This window comes from Cataglyphis hispanica, chromosome 5 (genome assembly GCF_021464435.1).
Source record: "Cataglyphis hispanica isolate Lineage 1 chromosome 5, ULB_Chis1_1.0, whole genome shotgun sequence".
NCBI classification, from domain to species: Eukaryota; Metazoa; Arthropoda; class Insecta; order Hymenoptera; family Formicidae; genus Cataglyphis; species Cataglyphis hispanica.
The window spans coordinates 11,807,072-11,833,415 of record NC_065958.1 but is presented as its reverse complement, the minus strand read 5'-3'; the positions used below and the strand labels follow the sequence as shown (position 1 = coordinate 11,833,415).

General features: G+C 28.9%; 1 protein-coding gene across 2 annotated transcripts in view; it reads right to left on the bottom strand.

Annotated features, from left to right (window-relative positions):
* LOC126849874 (sushi, von Willebrand factor type A, EGF and pentraxin domain-containing protein 1) overlaps positions 1–24,613 on the bottom strand; it is a 42,323-nt gene extending 17,710 nt beyond the window's left edge. Inside the window, exons 1-3 of one of the 2 annotated variants that reach the window (XM_050592202.1) lie at positions 24,589–24,613; positions 4,032–4,149; positions 564–622 (exon numbers count right to left, since the gene is read on the bottom strand). In XM_050592202.1, coding sequence (XP_050448159.1) covers positions 564–622; positions 4,032–4,120 — 148 coding nt within the window. In that variant the 5' untranslated portion in view covers positions 4,121–4,149; positions 24,589–24,613. Of the gene's footprint in view, positions 1–563; positions 623–4,031; positions 4,150–21,826; positions 22,421–24,588 lie in introns of those variants that run through there. The other variant, XM_050592201.1, reaches the window with a different exon arrangement.
* Between the last annotated feature and the right edge of the window lie 1,731 nt (positions 24,614–26,344).

The following is a 26,344-nucleotide window of genomic DNA, read 5'->3' as shown; positions in this document are numbered from 1 at the left end:
TAAAAGTTATTTACTAAAAATTGTAGAAAAATATTATCTGTCTCTTTTTCTCTTTCTGCAAATTACTCGTTTTTCATTGTTTTTTGCAATTGATTTCAGAGGATATTCACGATCAAAAGTTTTTGCTAAATAAATTAGGAAAAATATTAATTAAAACTATTTTCTTTTATACGAAGACGTCAAAATCCATATTATTTTGTGATATTTTAATTTTTTTCATAACCCAAATTTATTTTTTTAATTTTTCAAACAGTATAAACGTAAGAAACATGTTTTCTTTTTAATTTTGACATCTTTTTGCTCCTATTGTACATCCACAACATCCTTAAATGTATAGCGGTATGTAATTACCAATACTGGAACATCATTCGTATAATATACAGGGTGCAAAGAGAATACCGAGACCCTAAAATATCTCAAAGAGAATAAATTTTGAAGGAAAACGTTGAACACAAAAATCTCTTCCAGATATTTTAGGAAGCCGGTATTTCTTTCGCACCCCGTATACAGTATACGTCGTTATCGATTTGAGGAAAGTTTACTTGAGAAGATGAATTACTCACCGCAAAACGGTAGGTCACCCTGCCATTTTCCTCGGGCGTTGCATGTCAAGCTGCCGGTTCTGAAAGAAAGTAACAGTTATTTTATCAAAAGTCGAAGCGGATGCCGAATGCGCAATGTATTATCGGAAACGGCGACCGCGCGGACGTCACTTTCTCGCGACGTTTACGTAACTGATAACAGGTGTATCGGTTTCGTTATGCGTGTTATGCATGAAAAATCTTTTGCCGGACCGTTGGAGCGAAAAATATTGCTTATAACTTTCTGCGTATAACCGGTGTAATTATGCCCGGCGAGCGAAAGAAGGATAGTGCTCGAGGCAGTGGTACTTGCATTTTTCCAAGCTTTCGAGGGAAGTATTTGAGAGAAAAAGAAACTTTTTTATTTGTATGAAAATAATTATGAAGACTTTTTTAAGTTTTCCGAAAGAGTTTTCAAATTTCTCTGCAGATTTCCAAACAATTATTATATGCTCGCGCGATTTTTTGAGAAAATTTTTGCTAAGTTTTTGAAAGTGCTACAATTATACGTATATTCAATTTAATTCTGACAACATTAAATAATATCTAATAACAATAAGTGAAGCTCTGGATATTTAATACAAGCGTTAACAAAATTATTTTGAACAGACAAAGGAACGTGGATGTTAGCGTAGTTTTTTTTTTTATCATAAAATGCAATACATTGGAAAATTTGTGCTTTTTCTTTAAAAAATATTCAAGTTAAAATTTTTGTGTTAAATATTTTTAACTGTATTAAAATTTTTGAATGTATTAAATATATTTAACACATTTAGGTGTTAATTTAACACATTGTTTTCGTTAATTTTTCTTTTTGTTAATTTAATTCAAATATTAAATTATTACAATAATTGAGAAAAATGTAAAAATAATGTATGCATATATTTTTAAGTTTAAACAATAGAAATGTTCCGTATTATTAGACAAGATTTTTCTGTTAAATTTAATTTTTAAAAAAATGTTGATATTATTAGATTTTATTAGATTTTTACAGGAAGAGTGAGTATGGCTAACAAATAAATCAATAATTTTTTGAAATTAATTTTATCATTAAAAATATGTTGATTTTTCATAAAATTTATTTCAAATTACTATAAAGTTTACTATTTATTTTGTGTTGAAATATTAACACATAGTATTAATACCCTCATTTAACATATCCATATTTTATTAAATTAACATAATTTGTGTGAATTGTTTAGGACATGCAAAATATGTTAAATTTAAGTCAAGCCTTCAATAGTATAATTTTAAACCTATAGGAATGCGACGCGAATGGGATTTTTTGTATCTCACATTCTCGTATTATTTTTTGTTTCTTTTTTTTTTTTTAAATGAAACCGTCTCGTACCAATCGTTTGAAAACGGAGAAAGTTGGTGGTGTACCGCATTATAGACAATCACTATTCTTAACGAGGAGCGTGCATTGCGCTCGTCGTTGCACGCGTCGAGAAGAAAATATACCCGATCGCGCGTACACGATTGCCAATATCCGGTCGCGTGGCCGAGAAAATTAATTCTCTCTCGCATTAGTTTGGCAAAAAAATTGGCTTTTTTATGTGTACATTTTGCCAATCTTGTGCTATGTACAGTTATTGACAGCTCAAGTGTTTTCTCCTTTCCCTCTCTATTGATAGGATTTTTTAATATTTCTTTTAGAAGAAGCGGAAATCAATCACTCTATATAATCTTCAAAAATTTTAAATGCATTATATAATTTTTTTTTTAATATTATATATAGAAGATATAATAGAGAGCAAATTTTTTCTAATTAAAATGCATAAGAAATGTTGCAGAAAATTCACAGTAAGATATCGTTATTAGCCTACTACGTTAAGTCAGATTAACTTCAATTTATTGCTTATTCAATTTCGTTATATTTCGAGAATAATATATGTATATAAACAATGTCATTGTAAAGTCAAATTAATTAAATTTTCTTACGATAGTCCATTAATATTCGAAATATCACTAATAATAAAAACATTCACAAAAATCGCGATCAAAATTAAAAGAAAAATGTTTTCTTAAGGCAATCTAGAAATTATATAATGACAAACTTTAGAATCTGGCAACGACAATTGGCTCCGATACGATACTTAAAAAAGAAAATTTAAGAAAAGAAGAAGCGTTGATTAACATGTACAGTGTAATTAACGGTACCTTAATAAAATACGTGACATATTATCCGAGGTTTTATAATTGAAATGCATTTCGATCTAACTGGAATCGAAGGCAGAGAGTCTCCAATGTGTCAAGTTCAACGCGATTTAGCGTTAAGTCAATTTAATTATGCAGGGTGTCCAGTAATTTTTGACACACCCGAAGAGTAAAAATAGATTGGGACAAACTGAAAAGAAAAGTCCTGTACCATTTTTTTTTTTTTTCAGTTTGACCGTCAAAAATTACCGGACACCCTGTACAATGACAAATACAACAACGAGATGATGTCTCATATTTTTTACCACGGTCATTTTATTTTACTTATCATTTTTAGAATTTCAATATAATTAAATTATATTTTTCACTAAAAAGATTTATTGTTAGAATTTCATAATTTTGTTGATTATATCAAAATTCTGAAAATGGCGCTAATTTCACAAATTAAATTCTCTATCTATCTAAATCATTTTTTTTTTTTCAGATGTATTATCAACTATTTCGAAATTCTTTTTATTGCCTTTATAATTTATTCGCTGTTGCAAGGAGAATGGCACGCTTGTCGATCGAGATTCTTTTCGGGAAAGCAATATTTTCCGCGATATCGCGCGATAGGCGTAGCCTGTCATTGCGCCATTATCATGAATAAACCGCGACGGTTAAATAAATGCCACTGGTAGAAAAACTGAAACCTAATTGTTGTCAACTGAACACAATAAAGTACTCATAATATTTAGTATACTTCTTTCGTATATTTTTCCTTCTTCTCGTAAGTAATCGATAGCCGCAATTAATATTAATTTCGCTCTTTACTTAAATTCAACAGTCAACTAGTTGACTGATTATCTATGGCTATGGTATGCTTTTATTTTCAAATAAAAAAAAATTGTACTTTCATCTTTATTATATTAAATTATTTCCTTAAAAAAAAAACATTCTTTTATTTTTAGCTGCTTGCTTCAAAACACTTCTTTATTTCAATAAATAATTCTTTATCTTTAAACAAATTTTTATACTAAAATTTTAAATAATTTATTTTAAAAATTATAATTTTTATTATACATTATTGAATTATTATAGCAAAACATTTTTGAAAACAAAGCATACATTTATTTAAGTAAAAAGAAAATTCAAATTTAACAAAATGTATGTATTTGATTTAAACAAATTTTATTTTTAATCTACAAATACTATTATTTTCTCTACGGAAAATTTAATTTGTTAAAAGTAGGTGCTAAGCTCATATTAAATATTATTATAAAGCATTGTTTTATGGGAATGTGCACTTACCCGAACAACTCGTAGCCAGTATCGCAGGTGTACTTCGCAACGGTGCCGACCGTTAAGGATTCGTCCGACAACGATACTTTGGCGTTCATCGGCACAGCCGGATGGCCGCACTTTAGTCCTGTAATCAGCAAAGTTAGTGCGCGTTTAGTTGCTTGAAGGCTTGGAATCGTGCGAGCGAACGATCTCGTTAGATCCTCATTGCGGGCGCGAATCATCTCGACAATTAAGTTTAAAATTTCAATGTCTATAATTTCTGCACAATTTATGGAAATTCTATTTTCCCTTCATTGATGGAATGGATAATGAAAAAAATATTAAAATCTTTTTTAATATTTATTTTCTAATATTTTTTTTTTTTTTTGAATATTTTTAAATATTTTTAATATGAAGCCTCTAATTTTGAAATAATTTATATTCCTGATTAATTTCAACGAAAAGAAATATAGGAATATTTTTTTTTTTATTTGAATTAATAATTTTATATTTATTTTTAAATAATTAAATCGAGTTCGGATGTATTAGCGCCATGATGACGCTTGAAGATCTACATGCTCAATTAATCCAATTTTCAGAGCATAAATACAGATCGATCTAACGTGAATAACATATTGATTAGTCATGCTCGATAAGCCAAATAGCCACATTCTACTGGTGATAATTTAAATAATCGCAAGAACCCGTTAGAGCGATTTCTATGGAAATTAAAAAAAAAGAAGAATGCATCTGGGATTGCGACACTTGCCGATGCCATCATTTAAATCACTGACTTGAAAACGAGGTTTTAAGCGATTTCTCTCGACGAACATTTTTCTCTCGAACTTTTCAGAGCGTTTTTATTTATCTTTTCTTCAAATCGCTAATATATCGGAAAGTTCAAGAGTTATGACTTTTCGTCGTTCGGGTGTCACTTCGCGAGTAAATCAGTAACTGACGTTGTAAGAGCCTTGGATGGAATCCTACGCAAATTCCATTATACGAGCTCTATAGATTCCACGTCTCGCATTAGAGCTGGATTCGCGCGTCATAAAAGCACGACGACGAGAATGTATTATTCAGTAAAGTATACTTTCCTTCTTTCGATATATAAATACTTTCTCTTTTTACTTGGTTAGTAATCATCTATGATCCGAAGAAAAAAAAGCGTGCTATTTTCGGAACACTGTATATATTAAAAATGTTTTGGTTATACTAATAGTAGCAAATAAATATTATGTTAAAATTAAAAAAATATATACATTTCTTATGTTTGTTGAAAAATCAAATAAATAATTTGGATTATAAAAAGAATTAAAATATCACAAAATAATATATATTTTTAACATTTTCGTAAAAAAAGTAGTTATGATTAATATTTTTACTAATTTATGACAAAAACCTTTGATTGTAAATATTCTTTGAAATCAATTCCAATAAACAAAAAGAACGCGTAATTTACAGAAAGAGAGAGAGAGAGAGAGAGAGAGAGAGAGAGAGAGAAAGAGATAATATTTTCCAACAATTTTTAATAAATAATTTTTTTAAATTAGTAAGTGGATCTAAATCAAATTTTGCACAAATATTTATTAAAGTTTTCTTAATATATGTAAAAATTTTTATTTTGTCGACAATGTTTTTTGCTTGTCAAATTTGTCAATAAGTACTATAATACGCGATTATTCATAAGAATCCTAAAGGAACTTAAATAATTTCCAAATCGTTAAGAGCTTAGATTTTCCACATATATTCAGAAAAGAATAATAGAACAATCTATAAAATTTTCATGCTTTTGTCAACGTTTTGACATATGACATCATTAATATTAACGAGGCGAAATATGAAAAAATATAAAAATATAAAAAAATATAAAAAAATATAAAAAAAATATAAAAATTTAAAAAAAAATATATACACAAGCATTTCTCGATCAACAGAGTCTTCTTCACGTAAGGCAAACTTTTTTCTCTTCGGGGAAAGTCTATTGGATCGCCGCGATGAAAATGCGCCAAAGGCTATAACGATTTATGTCTCGATCTGCGCGAGGATATCGCGCCACGTGAAATTCACGTCGTGTTTTCCGTGGAAAAATTCTCTCGCCGTCGATAATATATTTTCCGTGCATTTTTCTGGCCATGCTTAAACGCGAAAGCGCCTTTCTCGATTTTCGTCCGATCTCCTTTAATCCTTCAAAGCAAAATTGCTCTTTCGATCTATTTATCAAGCTTCACACTTATTTGTCTTTGCTTTTTGAAATATTCAGCACGAACGGTATTTCTTATCTGTACTATCGATAAAACAAGCAATGATATTTTATTAAAATTTTTAGCCATAAAAAAATCATTCTTTTTCAAATCATTTTTCATAAACAAAAATTATGAATTTGTTTCCGAGTCATTTTATTATCTCCGTTAAGAGACGTGATTTTCGCTTATCATCTGGGCGTTATAAATAATTCTTAATAAATAGAGAGAAAGAGAGAGAAGAAGCGATATAATCTCATCGATTACACGTGCGAGGTCGCGCGACTAGCGGAATGATTTCCTGTCGTGTCTTCAAGGCCAGTCGCGGAAGATCGTGTGGGATTTTTCGGAAAGATCGTGATTTTCTTAATTGATATTTCGACTAATTAATAAATTCTTCAAATTATTATACTTACAATACAATACTAGCTTTATGATTCTCTCATGATAATTATTTTTCAATTAATAAATTAATGATTATTATAAAAATTAATAAATTTAAAAAAAAACAATATTAAAAGATCATTATAATTTTCATAAGAGAAGCGTCGTATAATTATTCTCTTTTTCCTTTCAAACTGTTTAAAAAGCAAGAAGAAACATATCTCAAAAATTATCTCTCTCTTTATCTTTTGTGCAAAAGGAATTTAGATTAAGAATTATATTTATTTCTAAGATAAATAAAAAATAAGAATATATATATATATATATATTTTTTTTTAAATTATGGTAGTTTTTCCAATTGGGATTTATATTTGCTACATCATTATTATTCTAGACTTTATTTTTATGATTTTAATTGTCACAAAATAAGTATCAAAGCTAGTAACATTAAACCTCCTTTTATTTCTCATGATACGCAAATGAATTATTATAAAATTTACATAATCATATAATATTAATATAATCATGAGAGAGAACTATTCTCGCAGACTTTCGCGGTAATTGGTAATCTAAGGTTAAAAGAAAAGCAAGGGAAGATCTTTCTCCGCGCTCCAGAGGCTCCGCAGGCGTTTCGTTAATTTTAACTCCGTGCGAGGCTGACATCTTCGGGGAGTGAAAGCCTCCGGTTATTATGTACCGATCCGAAACGCGCTCTCGAGAGAGAGAATCGCATTTCTCACGAAGCGCGGAACATAATTCTCGCGTTCCTCTGCATGCGTGCGAACGGATTTAATTAATGCCCGAAATTCCGCGTCGACTCGGCAAATAATATCTGAAGAATTATAGCGATATGATTTTTTTTAAAAACAATATAATAATTCAAATGCGTGTATATCGATGATACCGCGTTTCTTCTTGTTCCTATAATTTTTAAGAATATTCAAACCGATTTTATAATTATTTTTAATCATTTTTTAATTTATTTTTATTTATTTTATTTTATTAATTTTAATTATTTTCCCTAAAATTATTTAGAGACAAAATATAAATTATAGAGATAAAAATCGATTTTCAGTCCCATGTGTCATTTCGTTAAATGTAGAAAATGCATGATTGGCTCCTCCGTTTTCGCCAATTGTCCCACAAAGCTTTTTTTCTTTCCGATTCCCAGATGATGAATTATTTTCACTCGGCGGGTGACTTGGCGCTCGTTCCACTTCGGGCAATCCCGACAATGGAATTTCTTTCTTTTCTCCGCTTTTCTCTCTCTCTCTCTCTCTCTCTCTCTCTCGCATTTTAATTACTTTCGCTATTTATATCGCGTCGCGATCAACCGTGCTTGAGTACACTTGCGAAACTGTATTATTTTTTTTTTTTTTTCTCACACGCGACTCGCGCTCGTATATAAATCTCAGATGATTATAAACTATATTTTAATTCGTGCACGAGTGAAACAATTATCTTTCGCTATATCTCTCCGGTGCACATTTCACAGAATTTCCATATGAATCGGTAGATTAATTTTTTCGATTAATTGCATTGAAACAGGCTATTTAAGGACTTGTTTTCCTCACAATGCATTTTCTAATGAATTAATTGCAGTATCAATTCACATTGGCATTGAACGTGAGATAACGTATTCGCATATTATTTATAGATATTCTTATTATATTCACATAAGCACTGGCTTTATTGAAAGTTAATTAAATTTTTCAAGCACCTAAGCATTCTGCATCTCTTTTTAGTAATATGATATTTTACATTGTTTTACGCAATTTTAATTTTTTATTAAAAAATTATTGAAAAATATTTTAGAAAAATATATATACAGGGTGTTTCTAAATAAATGCGAAAAATTGTAGGAAATAATTCTTTGTCGATATTTAATAGTGGTCTTTTTTACAAAAATTAGATTTTTTTTTTAATTATAATTTCGTGTTGCTTTTGTTTCATTTTTTCCAACATTTACTATAATTTTGTTTTGCTTGCTTTTTTTTATTTTATTCTAAAATTTAACTTCTCGTAGCTCGAAACCTATACCATTTAGCAAATGTCACGTAGTTTCAAAGCTTTGACAACAAAGTATTTTGATTGATGCGTAAAAAAGAAAATAATTATATTATACACAAAGATTTTTATAAAAATATATTTTAAAAAATTCTAATTGCAAAATAAGTGAGGGTCCAATTAAAATTGGATACAACGACAACGCAAAACGGACACAGCCACATTAACAGTTAAACGTCAAATCGCAAGTATATTGTTGAAGCACCGGTAATTAGGAGCCAGTTACACGTGGAATCGCGGCAAGAAAATCTACGTGAAAAACCGGTCGAAGTAGTTTCCGCGTAATAACGATGCGATGTGAGCGAGTCTGGGTCACTCGGTTACAAAACCTCGAAGCCGAAATAACGGTACACGTGCCCACGGTGTCGCTTCGGATCGGGATTAACCGCTGTCGGAGAGCGTGTACGTCACGGTACAGTTCTTCGCGTATTTACTATCGATACATCGACTCTCTTTCCGTCACTCGCGAACGGTATATCGGAAATATGAATACGCTGACGATTTTTAAATTCAGCGTACGATCTTTTAATTACACTACGGGAAATTTTTTGGTTGAATTTAACATTTGTTGCATGCCCCAAACGGTCCCAACAAATTTTCTGTGTTTTAATTTAATATTAAATTTTATTTTATATAATATAGGTAATAGTGTGTGTTAAATAATGACACTAATACTGTGTTAATATTTCAAAAAATCGAAAAAATCAGCTATCTTTCATGATCGATCATTATAAAAATATTTTTATACATTTGACAAAAAAAATTTAAAATATAAATTAATTTAAAATTCATATAAATTATTTAAAATACATATCTTTCAAAAGAAATTAATAGAAAATAAATACAAAAAAAATACTTTATAGTAATTTAAAATAAATTTTGTGTAAAATTAATTAATGTTTTCAATGATAAAATTAGCTTGGAAAAATATTATTGACGGTATAGTCAATAGGCACTCTCATTTCTATTGTAAAATAAAATCAACATCTCTTTCTGAAAATTTTAACACATTAATCCTGTTATTAATTATAAATTATACGAAACATACTTATTGAAAACATATGTACATTGTGTTATTTTTAAACTTTTTTTCAATTGTTTTAATTTAACGTATTTGAGTTCAATTAAGGACGTGTGTATGTGACATATATCGAAATATTAACAAAAGCATTAAAATTTAATACATTGTTCTATTTCTTCTGAATATTTGTGCAAAAACTAAGCACAATTCTCTTAACGGTTTGGAAGTTATTTAAATTTAAAGTTACTATTGATTCTTATGGAAAATTGTCTATTGTAGCACTTATTGACAAATTTGACAAAGAAAAAGTATTACCAATGAAATAAAAATTTTCTCATATATTAAGGAAATTCTAATAAATATTTGTGCAAAACTTGATTTAGATCCACTAATTCGTTTAAAAGTTATTTACTAAAAATTGTAGAAAAATCTTATCTGTCTCTTTTTCTCTTTCTACAAATTACTCGTTTTTCATTGTTTTTTGCAGTTGATTTCAGAGGATATTCACAATCAAAAGTTTTTGCCATAAATTAGGAAAAATATTAATTAAAACTATTTTCTTTTACAACGACATCAAAATCCATATTATTTTGTGATACTTTAATTTTTTTCATAACCCAAATTTATTTTTTTAATTTTTCAAACAGTATAACCGTAAGAAACATGTTTTCTTTTTAATTTTGACAATTTTTTGCTACTATTGTACATCCAGAACATCCTTAATACAATAGTAATATAAGTTAAATTAATACATTTAATTAATAAATAGAATTAATAAATTAATAAAAAAATAAAATTAATAAAAATAAAATTAAAAAACTAAAATTAATAAAAATAAAATTAATAAAATTTTTGTATTAAATATTTGACACAAAAATTTCAACTGACAATAAGATAACAAATAACTATAAGATAATAAATCACTAGAAGAAAACAAATTTTTTAACTGTACATAGTTGAAAAAATTTTATTTAGAAAATAAATTTCATCACTACTATAAAAAATCGATTATTTATATATCTATTACTTCCTATCTTCTTTAATTTAGAACAAATGTCATTCCACTTTACATTGCGTAACATGATCTGTTTGGCTAACACCTCATCCTGGTCGTTAAAGATTCGAAGCATCCGTCGTTCGTTTATTGGCAGTTTCATTCTTACATTGACATCCGAAATTATTCCGTTACGTGATCCTCATTCGTACGTGTTATGTTTACATACGAGTACGCGAAGGAATTTTGAGTTCTAAATCGTAATTCACAATTTTCAATTCCAACTCACACGTTTTGGAAAAATCAGCTATCTCTCATGATCGATCATTATAAAAATATTTTTATACATTTGAAAAAGAAATATATAAAATACATATAAATTAATTATTTAAAATTCATATAAATTATTTAAAATACCTTTCTGAATTTTCAGACAACTGTTTGACATTCTGTTTGACAGTTCTGTCAGACAGCATTCTGTCATCGCTTCAATTTTCAGAAATTTTTTTCCGAAACTTCAGACAGCATTGTGTCTGAAAATTCAAACAGTGTTTGTCTTTTAATTGAAGGTTGGAATAAAGGAATGAATGAAATTTTAACTGTCTAAGATAAAAAATTAAAATTAAAATTTTGAGTAAAAATGCTTAGATGATATTATGGGACGAGAAGACCCTATAGAATTTAATATAAATTTTAAATTAATTATTAAAGAACAAATAAATAAAATTAAAAATTATATTTTATTGGGAGAATAATTAAATTAATTTAACTTTAATTTTATTTAGTAAATTAAAAAACAATAATATTTGATAATAATGAATAAATTTATTAATTCTTTAAAAATTAATAAATTTATAAAAGAATTAATTACCTTAGGGATAACAGCGTTATCTGAATTTTCAGACAACATTCTGTTTGACAGTTCTGTCAGACAGCATTCTGTCATTGCTTGAATTTTCAGAAATTTTTTTCCGAAACTTCAGACAGCATTATGTCTGAAAATTCAAACAGTGTTTGTCTTTTAATTGGAGGCTGGAATGAAGGAATGAATAAAATTTTAACTGTCTAAGATGAAAAATTAAAATTAAAATGCTTAGATGATATTATGGGACGAGAAGACCCTACAGAATTTAATATAAATTTTAAATTAATTATTAAAGAATAAATAAATAGAATTTAAAATTATATTTTATTGGGAGGATAATTAAATTAATTTAACTTTAATTTTATTTAGTAAATTAAAAAACAATAATATTTGATAATAATGAATAAATTTATTAATTCTTTAAAAATTAATAAATTAATAAAAGAATTAATTATCTTAGAAAACAGCGTTATCTGAATTTTCAGATAACATTCTGTTTGACAGTTCTGTCAGACAGCATTCTGTCATTGCTTGAATTTTCAGAAATTTTTTTCCGAAACTTCAGACAGCATTGTGTCTGAAAATTCAAACAGTGTGTCTGCAAAAAAGCGCAGACATTTTATGTCTGAAGTTTCAGTCAATTTTTTCTACAGTATCTCTCAAATCAAAATTTGATTCGGTTGATGACTTAAGAGATCGAGCGGTCGACCTGTGAGAGAGGACGAGCTTTTGTAATACCTGCACTGCACACGCTCGTTGAGTAAGAACGTGGGTATAACGATCGACCTGTGCACCGTGGATCTATAACGTTGCATACGGTATATGCGGTATCGTAGAACGATTGTCGAGGAAGTTAGAAAGTAGGCGTGCCCGTGATCTATCGCAAGAGAGAGAGAGGTCGATCCACCGGGTGTGTATGCTGATACAATACCGGAAGAAGTCACACATTACAACCTTTCCCAAGTCAAATAGATTATCTAACGAACACCCAATATTTTACCACGATCGGTTGTCGAGGTCCGAGTCGTTGCCTTCAGCTCAATCTTTTCCAATAAATTAATAATCCGTCGTTTAGCGTTCAGCGGATATAACGAGGTAATGAATTTTTATGCTCCACTTTGTTACACTTTCTGCATCTCAAAAATGAGACAATACTTATGCGGAAAAACGTGCAGTAAAGTGTAGAAAGTCGAGAGAAATAAGCTCAATAATAAAAGGCGATAATAATAAATAAATATAAATTTTATTTTAATTTAAATTTATTTGAAATTTTTTTTATTTAAAATTTTATTTTAACAAATCAAAATTTATTCTTTTCTATTTCAACCACACAAAAAGAGTTTAATCATTTTTATCTCATTATATTAAATCCCTAGACTCAACAATTTTTAGAAGCAAGCTTTCAATTAAAAAATAAATTATCATCACCCAAGTTTTTAGATCCTTCAAATGTTATTTTATCTTTCTTTTTTGTTATTAAAAAATAATAACATTAAATCATTATATATTATTATATCATCTCTCCTTCTAATTAGTCCCACTTTTTTCTCTCTCACAATTTTTCCATTATTTTTTCTTCGATCTGTCAAGCTTGCGACACGCGTTGCCAGCCAGTTATTTATCTTGCGACAATGAGAATTTTCGGGAACAATAGCGATCCGATCGCGGAAGTCGTTTATGGAAGACAAGACTCGCCGATCGGATCAGACATGCGACACTTCTTTTTCCCTGCGCTCTATCCGGCGATTTTTTTTATTGGCGCAATCAACCAGGATATATTACGTGTCGGCTGGTTTGCGTAAAAGTGACGCTATTGAGAGCGAACTTTACTGCCGCGCCGAAAGAAACCGGTTGACAATTTTAATCGCTCGTACTTTCGGCAAAAAGGACCAACACACTCCATCACATGACCTATAATTATAATTGTAATAATTGTATTTGTGGTTTATTATTTGAAGATTAGAAAATAATGATAAATATTCTTCTTCTTCAAGTTCTCGTTTGAGAAAAATTTATCGAAATTTTATTTATCAATGGAATACAACTTGCGTTCGTAAAAAAAATTGTATAACATTTTATTCATCTTGTCATTTTATTTTTTTTTAAGCCTGTCTCTGGCTTCTTCCCTTTACCTTTTCATCGTAAAAATTTTTTTAAAAATTCAGACACATTTTTGTGTGAATTTTCAGAGTGTGAAAAAAATTTCAAACCATCTGTCTTAATCATCAAAATTGTTTCTCTGAAGGCTCAGAAGAATGCGTCTGAAAATTCGAACGGTGGTGCCTGCAAAAAAGCTGCCGACACTCAAGTGTCAATCAATTCTTTTTTACAATATCCTTTTCGAACTTTATCGCCGAAAGATTCGAAGAGAGTCCGCTTTATCTTCAATTTCTTATAAAATCCTGAAATTTCATTGACCCGATCTGGAACACCCTGTATATCGAGGGGCTTTCCTAATCCATTGTACGAGGCGAAAACGAGCTAGATATATCGAGCCGCGAGCGTCTTGTTGCGCCACTTTATTCTACGCCCAACCTGCCGTGAATTATTATGAAACACGTCATAGCCAGCTGGTGTACCTGCAACCGCTGCCTCCGATCCGTCAAAATTGCAAGCCACTTTCGAGGTGCATCGCCGGCATCCTCGCTGCTTCGGTGACCTCCAAGGACGATGCGATCTCGACGGGAATCGGGTGAAAGCGAGTACACGCGTGTTCTTTTTTTCGTAATTTACACACAAGTTTGCGGAAACGCAAGATATACTCAGCTATCCCAGCGGTTCCCAGAATTTATAATTATGTGTCATAATTTACTATTATATAATCTCATTTCGACTACGCATGCTTAAAAAAATATCTTCAAACGTGAAAATATTTTTATTTTTTTTATTTATGGAAGATATAAAATTTTTTTTTAAATAATCAGTATATAGGCGAGTTTCTTTTTTGTTTATATATGTAATATTATATGTTAAATATTAAATTATATATTAATTATTTATATATTAAATTATATATTAATTATTTATATATTAAATTAAATATAAATTATTTATATATTAAATTATATATTAATTATTTATATATTAAATTATATATTAATTATTTATATATTAAATTATATATTAATTATTTATATATTAAATTAAATATAAATTATTTATATATTAAATTATTTGTATATAAATTATTTGTATATAAATTATTTGTATATTAAATTATACAATATATTAAATATTTAATTAATTGTATATAAATTATTTGTATATAAATTATTTGTATATTAAATTATACAATATATTAAATATTTAATTAATTGTATGTTAAATATATATAATATTATATGCTAAATATTATTTCTTTCTTTTTATATAATTTTATGACTAAGCATATAAATTAGAAATTTCATTAAACGCGTGGAATCGGCGATTTCATTGAATTACGAGAGGAAATAAATTTCTCTTTCTAAAATATTAATTGCGCTTAAAATCGAGAGATACGATCAACGTATAAAATCATAGCAATCGTTTCTACAACATAAAACATATATTTTATGATTCTTTTATTTGTTTCGAAGAAAAAGTCATAAATCTTGCATTAATAAAACGTTAAAGATTTAGAGTTAAGTTTGTTTCAGGATTGGTCAGAAAAATCTAGCGAGTGAAAAACCATGATAATCTCCGGTTTTTACTGTCCTAGACTTTATTTCATTGGAATAAATCGACAAGAACTGATAAAAAATATAAAATAGAAAATAAAAATAAAATAAAAATAATCAATATGCAAATTGTATTCATATAACTTTAAACAAAAAGATATTTTTGCTTCAATGAATAAATCATACTAATTATTACAGTTTAAAAAAATAAAATTGTTATAATAATAAAGTTTGTTATTAATTCAAATAAATATGAAAAATTTTTTAAACACAAAAACTTTAGAGATATAAATATTAAACTAAGTTTCAAATTAGCTTTTATTTTAATAAGAAAAATGTAATAGTAACAGAATTAAAAAATTTTCACCAATACATAAATCTTGCTCGCGTTGACTATTCAATCTTGTAACAAAAAAACAATTTTATTGGCTAATATTATTTGGCTCATGTTATTTCTTAACATATTATAGATTATATTTTGAATAAATTTTAAATTAGAAAATCTCAAAATATAGACAAAAAGATTTTCTACTTATTTTTACATTTTTAATAGAAAACTATTTTTGCCAGTTTTTTTTTTTTCCAAAAAATATTCCTTTTTACCAATGACATGATTTTTCTCCAAAAAATGTGGAATTTTGCTAAACCTGCCTTCGCCCCTATATATATCTCGAAGCGTGCGTTCGATTATGCTTATTGCACGTCTCCCATTCTCTCGCATTCATTGTTAACTCTAATGGATAAATGTTACAATCGTCCCAGAGCGTCTCTCTCTCTCTCTCTCTCTCTCTCTCTCTCTCTCTCTCTTTCTCTCTCTCTCGCGCACGCTTTCTTTCATCCGTTTCCTCTTTCCCGGGACGGGGAGGGAAAAGTGGTCTCTCCCTCTGTCGCGAGATTTTTTTAAATTTTCCATCGCGAGCGTGAACGTTCCATTATATAGGGCGATCGCATTGACCCGCGCCGCAACGCGATCCGATCGGCAGCGTGTGAACTTAACTATCTTGTCCGATATATCTCACGCGTATTCGAGATTCGGTGTAAAAAAGAAAAACGAGAATGATGTCGGAGAATGCTCGTGAATTACAAAATCAACGAGCGTGATAGATACAGGCTGAATGCAGAATGGAAATGAAGTTATGCGGCATGAATAGCGTGGAAACTTGGATATTTTCTCTCTTCGAGATACTTTTTCCCACTATGCGTGAAAAAAATGTTATAATATATATGTATGCAGTTTGGAAAATTTAAGTTCTCTTATAAGAAAGTATGTCGGTTGAAATTTTTGTTGAAATATTTCGCACGAAAATTTTATTAATTTTATTTTTTATTATTCTTTTAAATTTTATTTATTAATTGAATGTATTAATTTAACATATTACTGTTGTATTAATTGAACTCGAGTGTGTTAAATTATTGAAAAAAAAATTTTTAATAACACAATGTGCATATGTTTTTAATTTTACACAACAAATATGTTCCGTATAATTTATAATTAGTATCAGGATTTATGCGTTAAAATTTATAGAAAGAAATGTTGATTTTATTCTATAATAAAGAGTAACTATTGACAAGACCATATAATATTTTTCCAAGCTAATTTTATCATTAAAAATTAATTAATTTTACACAAAATTTATTTTAAATTACTATGAAGTTTGCATTCATTTTGTGTTGAAATATTAACATAATATTAGTGTCGCAATTTAATATATCTATATTATATTAAATTAATACAAAAATTTGTGCGAGCTGTGTTCGCACGTTCGGGGCTGCTCTATATATTTATATATATTTAAAATAGAAATTATAAGAAAGAATTATGAAAAATTATTTTTAGAATTCATTAGAAAATAAGAAGTTGCAGTCATACACAATCAATAGGATTGTATAGCTATCGTCTTTTGTCTATATATTTTTTAATCAATTCAAAATGTACTTCTTTTACTGATTGTGAGATAAATCAATGAGAGAAAGAGATAGAAAGAGATTTGCATCTAATAATATCGTTAGGATAAAATAGAAAGTATAACCACAAATAGAGTTCTATTCTGTAAACGAGAGTAAAAATTTTGGAATGATCGGTGAGTATATAATCAATCAATATAATATCATAGTTTTGAATCGTGATCGCCCAAAGTAAATGACGGTTAGAAGAAAGCCGCGGAGAAAGGAATCGCCGTCGGAATTTTGAATTAGCTGCGAACACTTTCACGAAGTAGCAATTTTCTCAATGCGTTTACATACGCATATTGCGGTCATCGAGGACCAGTTATGGCCTTTTATCGAGAATATTGTTGCTACAAAACACGAGCACAATTTCACATATTATCATTGGAGTCTGACAATGAATTGATACAACGCTAAAAAAATATACGCAAATTCCCCAGAACTTTATTTTTATTAAAAAAAATTATTTAAATAGTTGCGAAGGAATTATAGTTATTTTAATCAAGCAGCAAATATATTTAACTTAGTAAGATATTGTGTAAATATTTTTTTACATTTTTTAAAATTTTATATAATTTATTTTAAAAATTACAATTTTTATTATATGCATATAATAATTTATTTAATATAACAAAACATTTTTAGAAACAAGGTATAATATATTTATTTAAGTAAAAGATATCAAAGTTAACAAATTTATTTGATTTAAAAATATTTTATTTTATTTTGAATAAATAAGAACTCTTTTGAGAGATTTTTCGAAATCAAGTAAAACTAATTTTTCGACGCATTTTGAAATAATATTTCAATCTAGAGAAATAATTTCTATTCTATTATTTCTCATTAAAAAATAAGTATTTTTATTTATATTATATATTTTATATTATATATATATATATATATATATATATATATATATATATATATATATATATATATATATACAGAGTGGCTTCGAACGTTCTAGCCAGACTTTGAGATCTTATAGGAAATTTAATTCTGAACAAAAAATTTTCTATGGATTGAAAAATGCTTGCTTAAACAGTTAGCACTCAAAAATCTTTGAAATCACGATTATTTTATATGTTTTTACAAATATCAGGGAAAGTATGCGTTTTTTAATAAAAAGTATCAAAACAAAAGTAATAGAGAATTAAATTATCTATTAAATGAGATCAAAATGATTGTAATACGTTACATAAGTTTTGAGAAATAAAATAAAAAGGAAATGAAACTTAATAAATTTCTTGGAGAAAAATCAATAAAAATAAAAAACAAAAATCTTTTTCTTTCATAGAAATAAAGTAATTCTTCTTTTTAAATTAAAATAGCACTATAGAATATTTTTTAAATGGAGAGTATCTTTAAAAAGCTATATCGACAGCAAAGAAAAATATTTTTTTGTACATTTGAAACTGGTTATCTCAAAACCTATGGAACGTACTACAATCATTTTAATCTCATTTAAAAGATAATTTAATTTTCTGCAACTTTTGTTTCGGTACTTTTTGTTTAAAGACGCTCATTTTCCATGATATTTAGAAAAATGTGTAAAATAATCACGATTTTAGAGGTTTTTGAGCGATAACTTCTTAAGAAAACATTTTTCCACCCATGTTTATAGGAAATTTTTTGTTCAGAATTAAATTTCCTATAAGATCTCAAAGTCTGACTGGAACGTTCGGGGCCACCCTGTATATATTACTAGCATATCTCTTATCAAGGAATCATGAAAATATATATTTTGTCGAAGTATATTTTCGTTAAAGAAAAATTACTCTTATTTCCAACCAGAAATTTTTCCACACGTGCACCAAATGCGCATATTACGAAATACCCTGTATATACTTTCAAATACTTCAGGCTTCACACGCTTCGGAAATATATAATCTCTTATGCAAAGAGACTGCATTTTCTCGGAGGAATTGTCGGTATTATGTATGCATCGACGAGGAAAATTATGCGATTTCCGCGAAGGACGAAATCAATCTGGTGACAGTGGCAAATCGTAGCGGGCGACATGATTTACTTACTTGCAGACGTCATTTAGATAAATTGGCGTTTCAAGGATTTCAAGGTGGTCGTGGAAAATGTAAAAGCGGCACGCCTTAATACAAAATGCATTGCATATCCCGTTTGTCGCACCACTGATCTAATTTTCATCCTGTTTTTATCTCTTTACGGAAAAAAAATAGAAGGCCACAGAGTTTTCGATAAAGTAGGTCGTCGCCAGACCGTGTTTCGGCCTGGGACAGGTGGGTCTCCCCTACACTTCCGGTGTGTCTTTAGTGACGTAGAGTCCAAACTTTGAACCTGCCGATATATTTGAGGGACATTAATTAATGTACACAGCGTGTTTATTTTAACGAATATTTTAAATTTATCGATATCATTTTAACGAGAATAATTAATTATTTAATTATCTAATTAAATTTATTTTGCGATGGAATTTTAATTTAAATTTCTGATGCACATGGTGTGTTGATTTACATGACATATTTATATGAAATGTTCGAGTAGCACAGTAAAACGGTTAAAGTTGCTTTTGACATTTGAGTTAATGGCGGGAAAAAATTTGTATTGCGTGGAAGTAACATTATATATTAGCAATGAAACGCGCGTCACGAAATAGAACGGAATATAACTCGACGATACTTTTACTTGTTGACATTTTAAAGATAAAATATTCTCGCTCACAAAAGAATATTCGATAAATCTTGAGGCGTCAAAAAAAAAAAAGAAAGAAAAAGAATCCGCATGAAACGTCTCGACTTTAACCATTTTGCGAATTGGGAGAATGTGAAATGGCACGAGCTCATGGCAGGGCTCTTTATCCGCGGATATATACCGGGTGACCTCGAGACACCAGAAAATCAGCGAGGACGAGAACCGGAGGAGTGGGCGGTACCTGTTTTGATCTCGCTTCTCTCACTCACACTCTCCTTTTCTTACTCATCAGGGACAATACGATTTTGTTAAAAAAAAAAATTTCACTCCCTTTTCTATCTCTAGGATTATGAAAATACACTCGGCAATTTTTATGATAGATCGTTTTCACGAAGAGTTCGAAACAGATGATTGATTCTAATAGTTGATAATTGTTTGTTCTTTAAATTTTGGACTCACAAAAATGTTTAACCACTGATGATTACTCTTACACGATGACATTACGTCTGTTTACAACTGTCAATATTTTGCTTGCAATCTTTTCGCTGAGGTTCTCGGATAATAAAATTGCGAATAAATGTTTACACTGTCGGAAAATTTGTATTTTCTTGTGAAAAAATGTGCCGGCTAAAATTTTTGTGTTTAATATTTATGTGTTAACTTAACATATTGTTGTTCTGATAATTAAACTCAAATATTTAATTATTGAAATAAATAAAAAAAAATGTAAAAATATCATGATGTGCATATATTTTGAATTTTACACAACATGTATGTTTTGTATAATTAGTGACAGGACTTATCTGTCAAAATTTACCAAAAAAATGTTGATTTTATTCTGCAATAGTGACTACAAACATTTTTGCATTTTAATTTTATGATTAAAAATATGTTAATTTTACACAAAATTTATTTCAAATTATGAAGTTTGCATTTATTTTGTGTTGAAATATTAACATAGTGTTAGTGTCAATATTAAACAATATTATAATATTTAACATATTACGTTAAATTAACACAAAATTTTGTGTGGATCATTTGGGACATACGATATATATTAAATTTAAGTCAAATTTTCCAATAGTGTTTGTTCCTTTTTTTTTTATATATCTAAGAATTTTATAATTTATAATAATGCTGCATTTGGGGAATGCAGTCCCTTGTATAGGTGCTACTCGACAAGACGCAGGGAGGATACACGCGTACTTGCGTCTGCTTTGCATTTCGCGAGAGATCGAACGCGAACGATAGAAGGCTTTCAGCGAGGAAGATTCTCTTTGTGAATGATGCGCGCCCTTTTTCTTCCTCGCGAAACGTTTCGATATATATCTGAATTGTGCAACTATCTTCCAAAGTGCAATCTGTGCAATATTTTCTTTCTCATTTTACTCGCGATTTATTCGCGTTGAAAAAAGAAAAAAAATATATTCTGCTGACTTTTTTTTTATTTATTTTTTTTTAAACAGTGACAACATAATAAAGTAATGGAACGTTTGAAGTAATTAATTATAAATAATAAACGATTAAAAAATGTTTGAAAAATTTTTCAAAATGAAAAGTTGAATAACAAAATTTAATTATTTTAATAATGCAAATTTTACACATAAAAATAATTTAAAATATTTAATATTTGAAAATTCATAAATTGGAAAATAAATTTCCATCATCTTTCCATAACTAAATTAATAATATTATACGTAACAGAAAATTTTGACAGTCTATACATTTGTTATACGTCATGCAAAATACTATGAGACTATTATAATCACTCGTTGCTTCATCAGAAATATACGTTGCAGTATCGATTTTTAAATAATGCACTTTAAATAATGCACTCGCATGGCCGCTCCTCGTAACATGATTCTCGTAATCTAATCCGCCTCTCGCGTTTTTAAAAACGCGATTCGACTTACACACACACACACACCGCTTTCAAAACCAGACTCTATGTCTAATATCTACAAGATACAATACGTGCCTTGGGCGTACGCGACGCTCGCCACGAGGGGCAGGATGATCCTGTATACCAGTATCATTCTCTCCAGTACGGATCGACGCGATCACATCGACGATCCAGCGAACCAGGAACCAACTCGATACGCGAACATCCGCTATGGATAGAGAACTCTCCTGAGTAGCACTCGCGCACCACTCAACAAGGAACTCTTACGAAGAGAGGTGCTTCTCTTCTCGCCTCCGATGCCGAAACGCCCTCGCCGATGTGAAATGTCAAATCGATATTAGACACGTGCTGATCTGTCAAAATGCTCGACGAGCGACTCCACGGCTAGCTGTTTGGCACTTTCTTAATCCATGCACTTGTCAATCCTCGATCGGATGCTTGTTATAATCCAGGAATCCTTAGATCAATCGCTACTCAAAAGTCGTTGCTTCGTCAGAATTATCCATGACACATCCTAATCCATCTGTCATCTGACTGGCTAGATTATATTTTCGAATTTGACGCGATTAACGCGCAACTGTGTAAACCGAATAAAGTATCAACTGGACGGCATTTTACCCGCGATTTATTCGTCGCACGAGTCGGACAACGATCCGTTCCCTTCACCGGTCGACCGTCGAGTGCCTCTGGGCCTGAGGCCCTCTTTGCTCTCTCGACGATGAAAGTCCCGCGCTCGGCCAGCCGAGCCGGAGTAGCGATTATTACGTTCGACTGCTACGCTTGTGTACGTAGGGCAATGTTAGCTGGTTCATTAGATCTTTGCACACTCTCGTAAGTTCTGGTGCCGTTAAATGCCACGGGAAAAGCGCGTCGAGGATCTTTAAGACAAATTAATGTTTAATGGGATCAATGGTTGGTAGGAAATGGGCATGGTTTAATTTTTTAAATAAAATTGTGGAAATGAAATAATAATATTACTAAGACAGCGATTATATAGTCACTGTTAAAAATTAGGTTTAATAATTAATTTTATTAAGACCCAATCTCGCAAAATTATTGTGGAAGGAAATATGATAAAATTTTCTTCGCAGATTTAAAAATAAGAATAAATGATGAATAAAGAATAAATAATAGAGGATAAATAAAGAGAGAGGAAAGAAAAATAAAAAATAAAGGATAAATTAACGTACTTTCTCAAAAATAATTGGATATTTTGATAATGAAATTGTGTTTCATTGATGAATATTATTAATATACTCATATGTAATTTTCAATAAATGAATCAATTGGTGAAGAAACCAATTTTAATTTCGTAATAAAATAAGTTTTGAATATAATAATGATGCAAATCTTAATAAATATAATATAATAAATACAATATTTTATAGAGACACTTTTCATTGCATATCATGGAGTTGATCATTCCAGTTTACGATGTGCTAGAAAACCGGTAGAGTTTCCAAAATTTCTTAAATTCTTCGAAATCGATACGCCAGATGGCGTCATACGCCATCATACGCCAGATGGCGTATCGATTTCGAAGAATTTAAGAAATTTTGGAAACTCTACCGGTTTTCTTGGCGACATCGTGTAAACCGGAATGATCAACTCCATGATATCAGTAATGAAAAAAGTGTCTCTCTTATAAAAATATTGTATTTATTATATTATATTTATGTCCACGCTTCAATTTTCCTTCGACTTAGAAACGGCACACAACTGTATTCTGGTTTAAAACCGGACTAGATAAAAGGATTACTGTTTATGACCGATCGACCCCTTTTTAAAGTTCGCAATTACGTTAGCGGAGACCGGTTTTCTATTACGAATATGTAATAATAACCTATATAGATTATTACAAATATTTGCTATAAATTTTTAATGTAATTAATATATATATATATATATATATATATATATATATATATATATATAGTCATATGAAGTCATAAAGTATTGGCGATTTTCTCCAAATTTATAGATTAAAGATTTTTTCTGATAAATCTGATTTTTATGAGAATTTTAAATGATGTTTTTTGATCTTTTGAAAAGTATTATTATTGCAATCTATTTTGACATAAATATAAATATTGTCACCGATCTTTTCCGTTGATATATTTTTGGACTTGTCTTTTATAGAATTTTCTTTAAAACGTATCGCAAACTCTTTAGAATTCTGAACAGAGAAAAGAATTTATCTATTACATCAAAATATATTCTACACTGTTGAAAAATTTATGTTTTCTTATTAAATAATATAATTAAAATTTTTGTGTCAAATATTTAACACATTCATGTATCAAATTGATATATTGCTATTGTGTTAATTGAACTCAAATTATTAAAATAATACAATATTTATACATATTTTAATTTTACACAATAGATATGTTCTGTAATATCAGTGACATGATTTATTTGTTAAAATTTACAGAAAAAAATGTAGCTCTTTTTTTCTACAATAGAAGTGAGAGTGATTACAGACTGTCAATAACATTTTTCCAATTCAATTTAAAATATGTTAATTTTACACAAAATTTATTTTAAATTACTCTGAAGTTTGCATTTATTTTGCGTTAAAATATTAACGAATATTAACATATTTTATTTTTTTTTATTAGTGCCACCATTTAACATATCCATAAAAATTTATGTGAATCGTTTCGGATACATATTAAATTTAATCCAAATTTTCCAACAGGATAAAAAACAAAGTGCGTACTTTACTTCAGAGGTGAAGTGCCGAGACTCCGGGAAGAAGAAAAAAAAAAAGAACATTTGTTCAGCCGTGGTCAGTGACGCGGAGTCGCCTATAAGGCGACTTACCGCGACTTTACCGTTAAAGAGTCCCCTCTTCGGAACCATCGGACCGCGCTACCTCCTGGACCCTCCTCGCCGCTTTCTCGTAATACTCTGCCGCAGCGCCGATCGCATTTCCAATGTCTCTCGCCTCCTGTCCTCGCTCGTTCGCCGTCTTTTTTTTTTAATCATCCACCGACGTCATTCCGGGGGCCCCTTTCACCTCCGACAAGGTTTACCTCTTTTCCGTATTCACTCGAGAAACAGAGGCACAGATATGTATTTCTCGATGTACCTCGGATAAAATGATATGTTCGAAGATAGCGGCTGTCAATTTGAATTTTCTGAAAAAAAAAATCTGCAATTTAGGTTTATTTAGGGAACAATTTTAGATTTTTCATATTAATTTTTGAATTTTTCTTTTACACCAGATTAATTCGCATCTCTTTCTTTAACGAGAATTTCTATTCTGGAGTTTTTTTGTCTGCTAAGTTTAGTAAATAAAATAAAATATTGTGTACATTCATATTCTAATCAATTAGATTAAAAGTATCTTTCCAATATAATTTAATATTATGACTTTTTAATATACATATAATAAAAAATTTGAATTAAAATGGCTTAAATTGCACACTTTATATATATCATTAAAAAGGTATGTTATTAAAAGAGAGCAATCAATTATACTTTAGAATCATCACTCACACACACATAGTTGCAAATTAAATACTACTTTATCAGATATGATATATGATAATGAAAATCAAATGTGTCGTGATTGAATATGACTAGATATAAAAAAAGAATTTAAGGATATATGTGACATATATCGAAATATTAACAAAAGCATTAAAATTTCATAGATTGTTCTACTATTTCTTCTGAATATTTGTGCAAAAACTAAGCACAATTCTCTTAATGGTTTGGAAGTTATTTAAATTTAAAGTTCCTATTGATTCTTATGGAAAATCGCCTATTGTAGCACTTATTGACAAATTTGACAAAGAAAAAATATTACCAATGAAATAAAAATTTTCACATATATTAAGGAAATTCTAATAAATATTTGTGCAAAACTTGATTTAGATCCACTAATTCGTTTAAAAGTTATTTACTAAAAATTGTAGAAAAATATTATCTGTCTCTTTTTCTCTTTCTGCAAATTACTCGTTTTTCATTGTTTTTTGCAGTTGATTTCAAAGGATATTTACGATCAAAAGTTTTTGCCATAAATTAGGAAAAATATTAATTAAAACTATTTTCTTTTACGAAGACGTCAAAATCCATATTATTTTGCGATCCTTTAATTTTTTTCATAACCCAAATTTATTTTTTTAATTTTTTGTTTAAAAGTTATTTACTAAAAATTGTAGAAAAATATTATCTGTCTCTTTTTCTCTTTCTGCAAATTACTCGTTTTTCATTGTTTTTTGCAGTTGATTTCAAAGGATATTCACGATCAAAAGTTTTTGCCATAAATTAGAAAAAATATTAATTATAACTATTTTCTTTTACGAATACGTCAAAATCCATATTATTTTGTGATACTTTAATCTTTTTCACAACTCGAATTTATTTTTTTAATTTTTTAATTTTTCAAACAGTATAAACGTAAGAAACATGTTTCTTTTTTAATTTTGACAATTTTTTGCTACTATTGTACATTCAGAACATCCTTAATTTCCTTCTTTTTTTTTGCGTTTTTTTTTAGCTATTTCGAGACGTAATATAATTTCAATAAAGAATATATTAAAATTTTAATAAAATTTTGACGTTATAAGTCTAGTGAGCAAA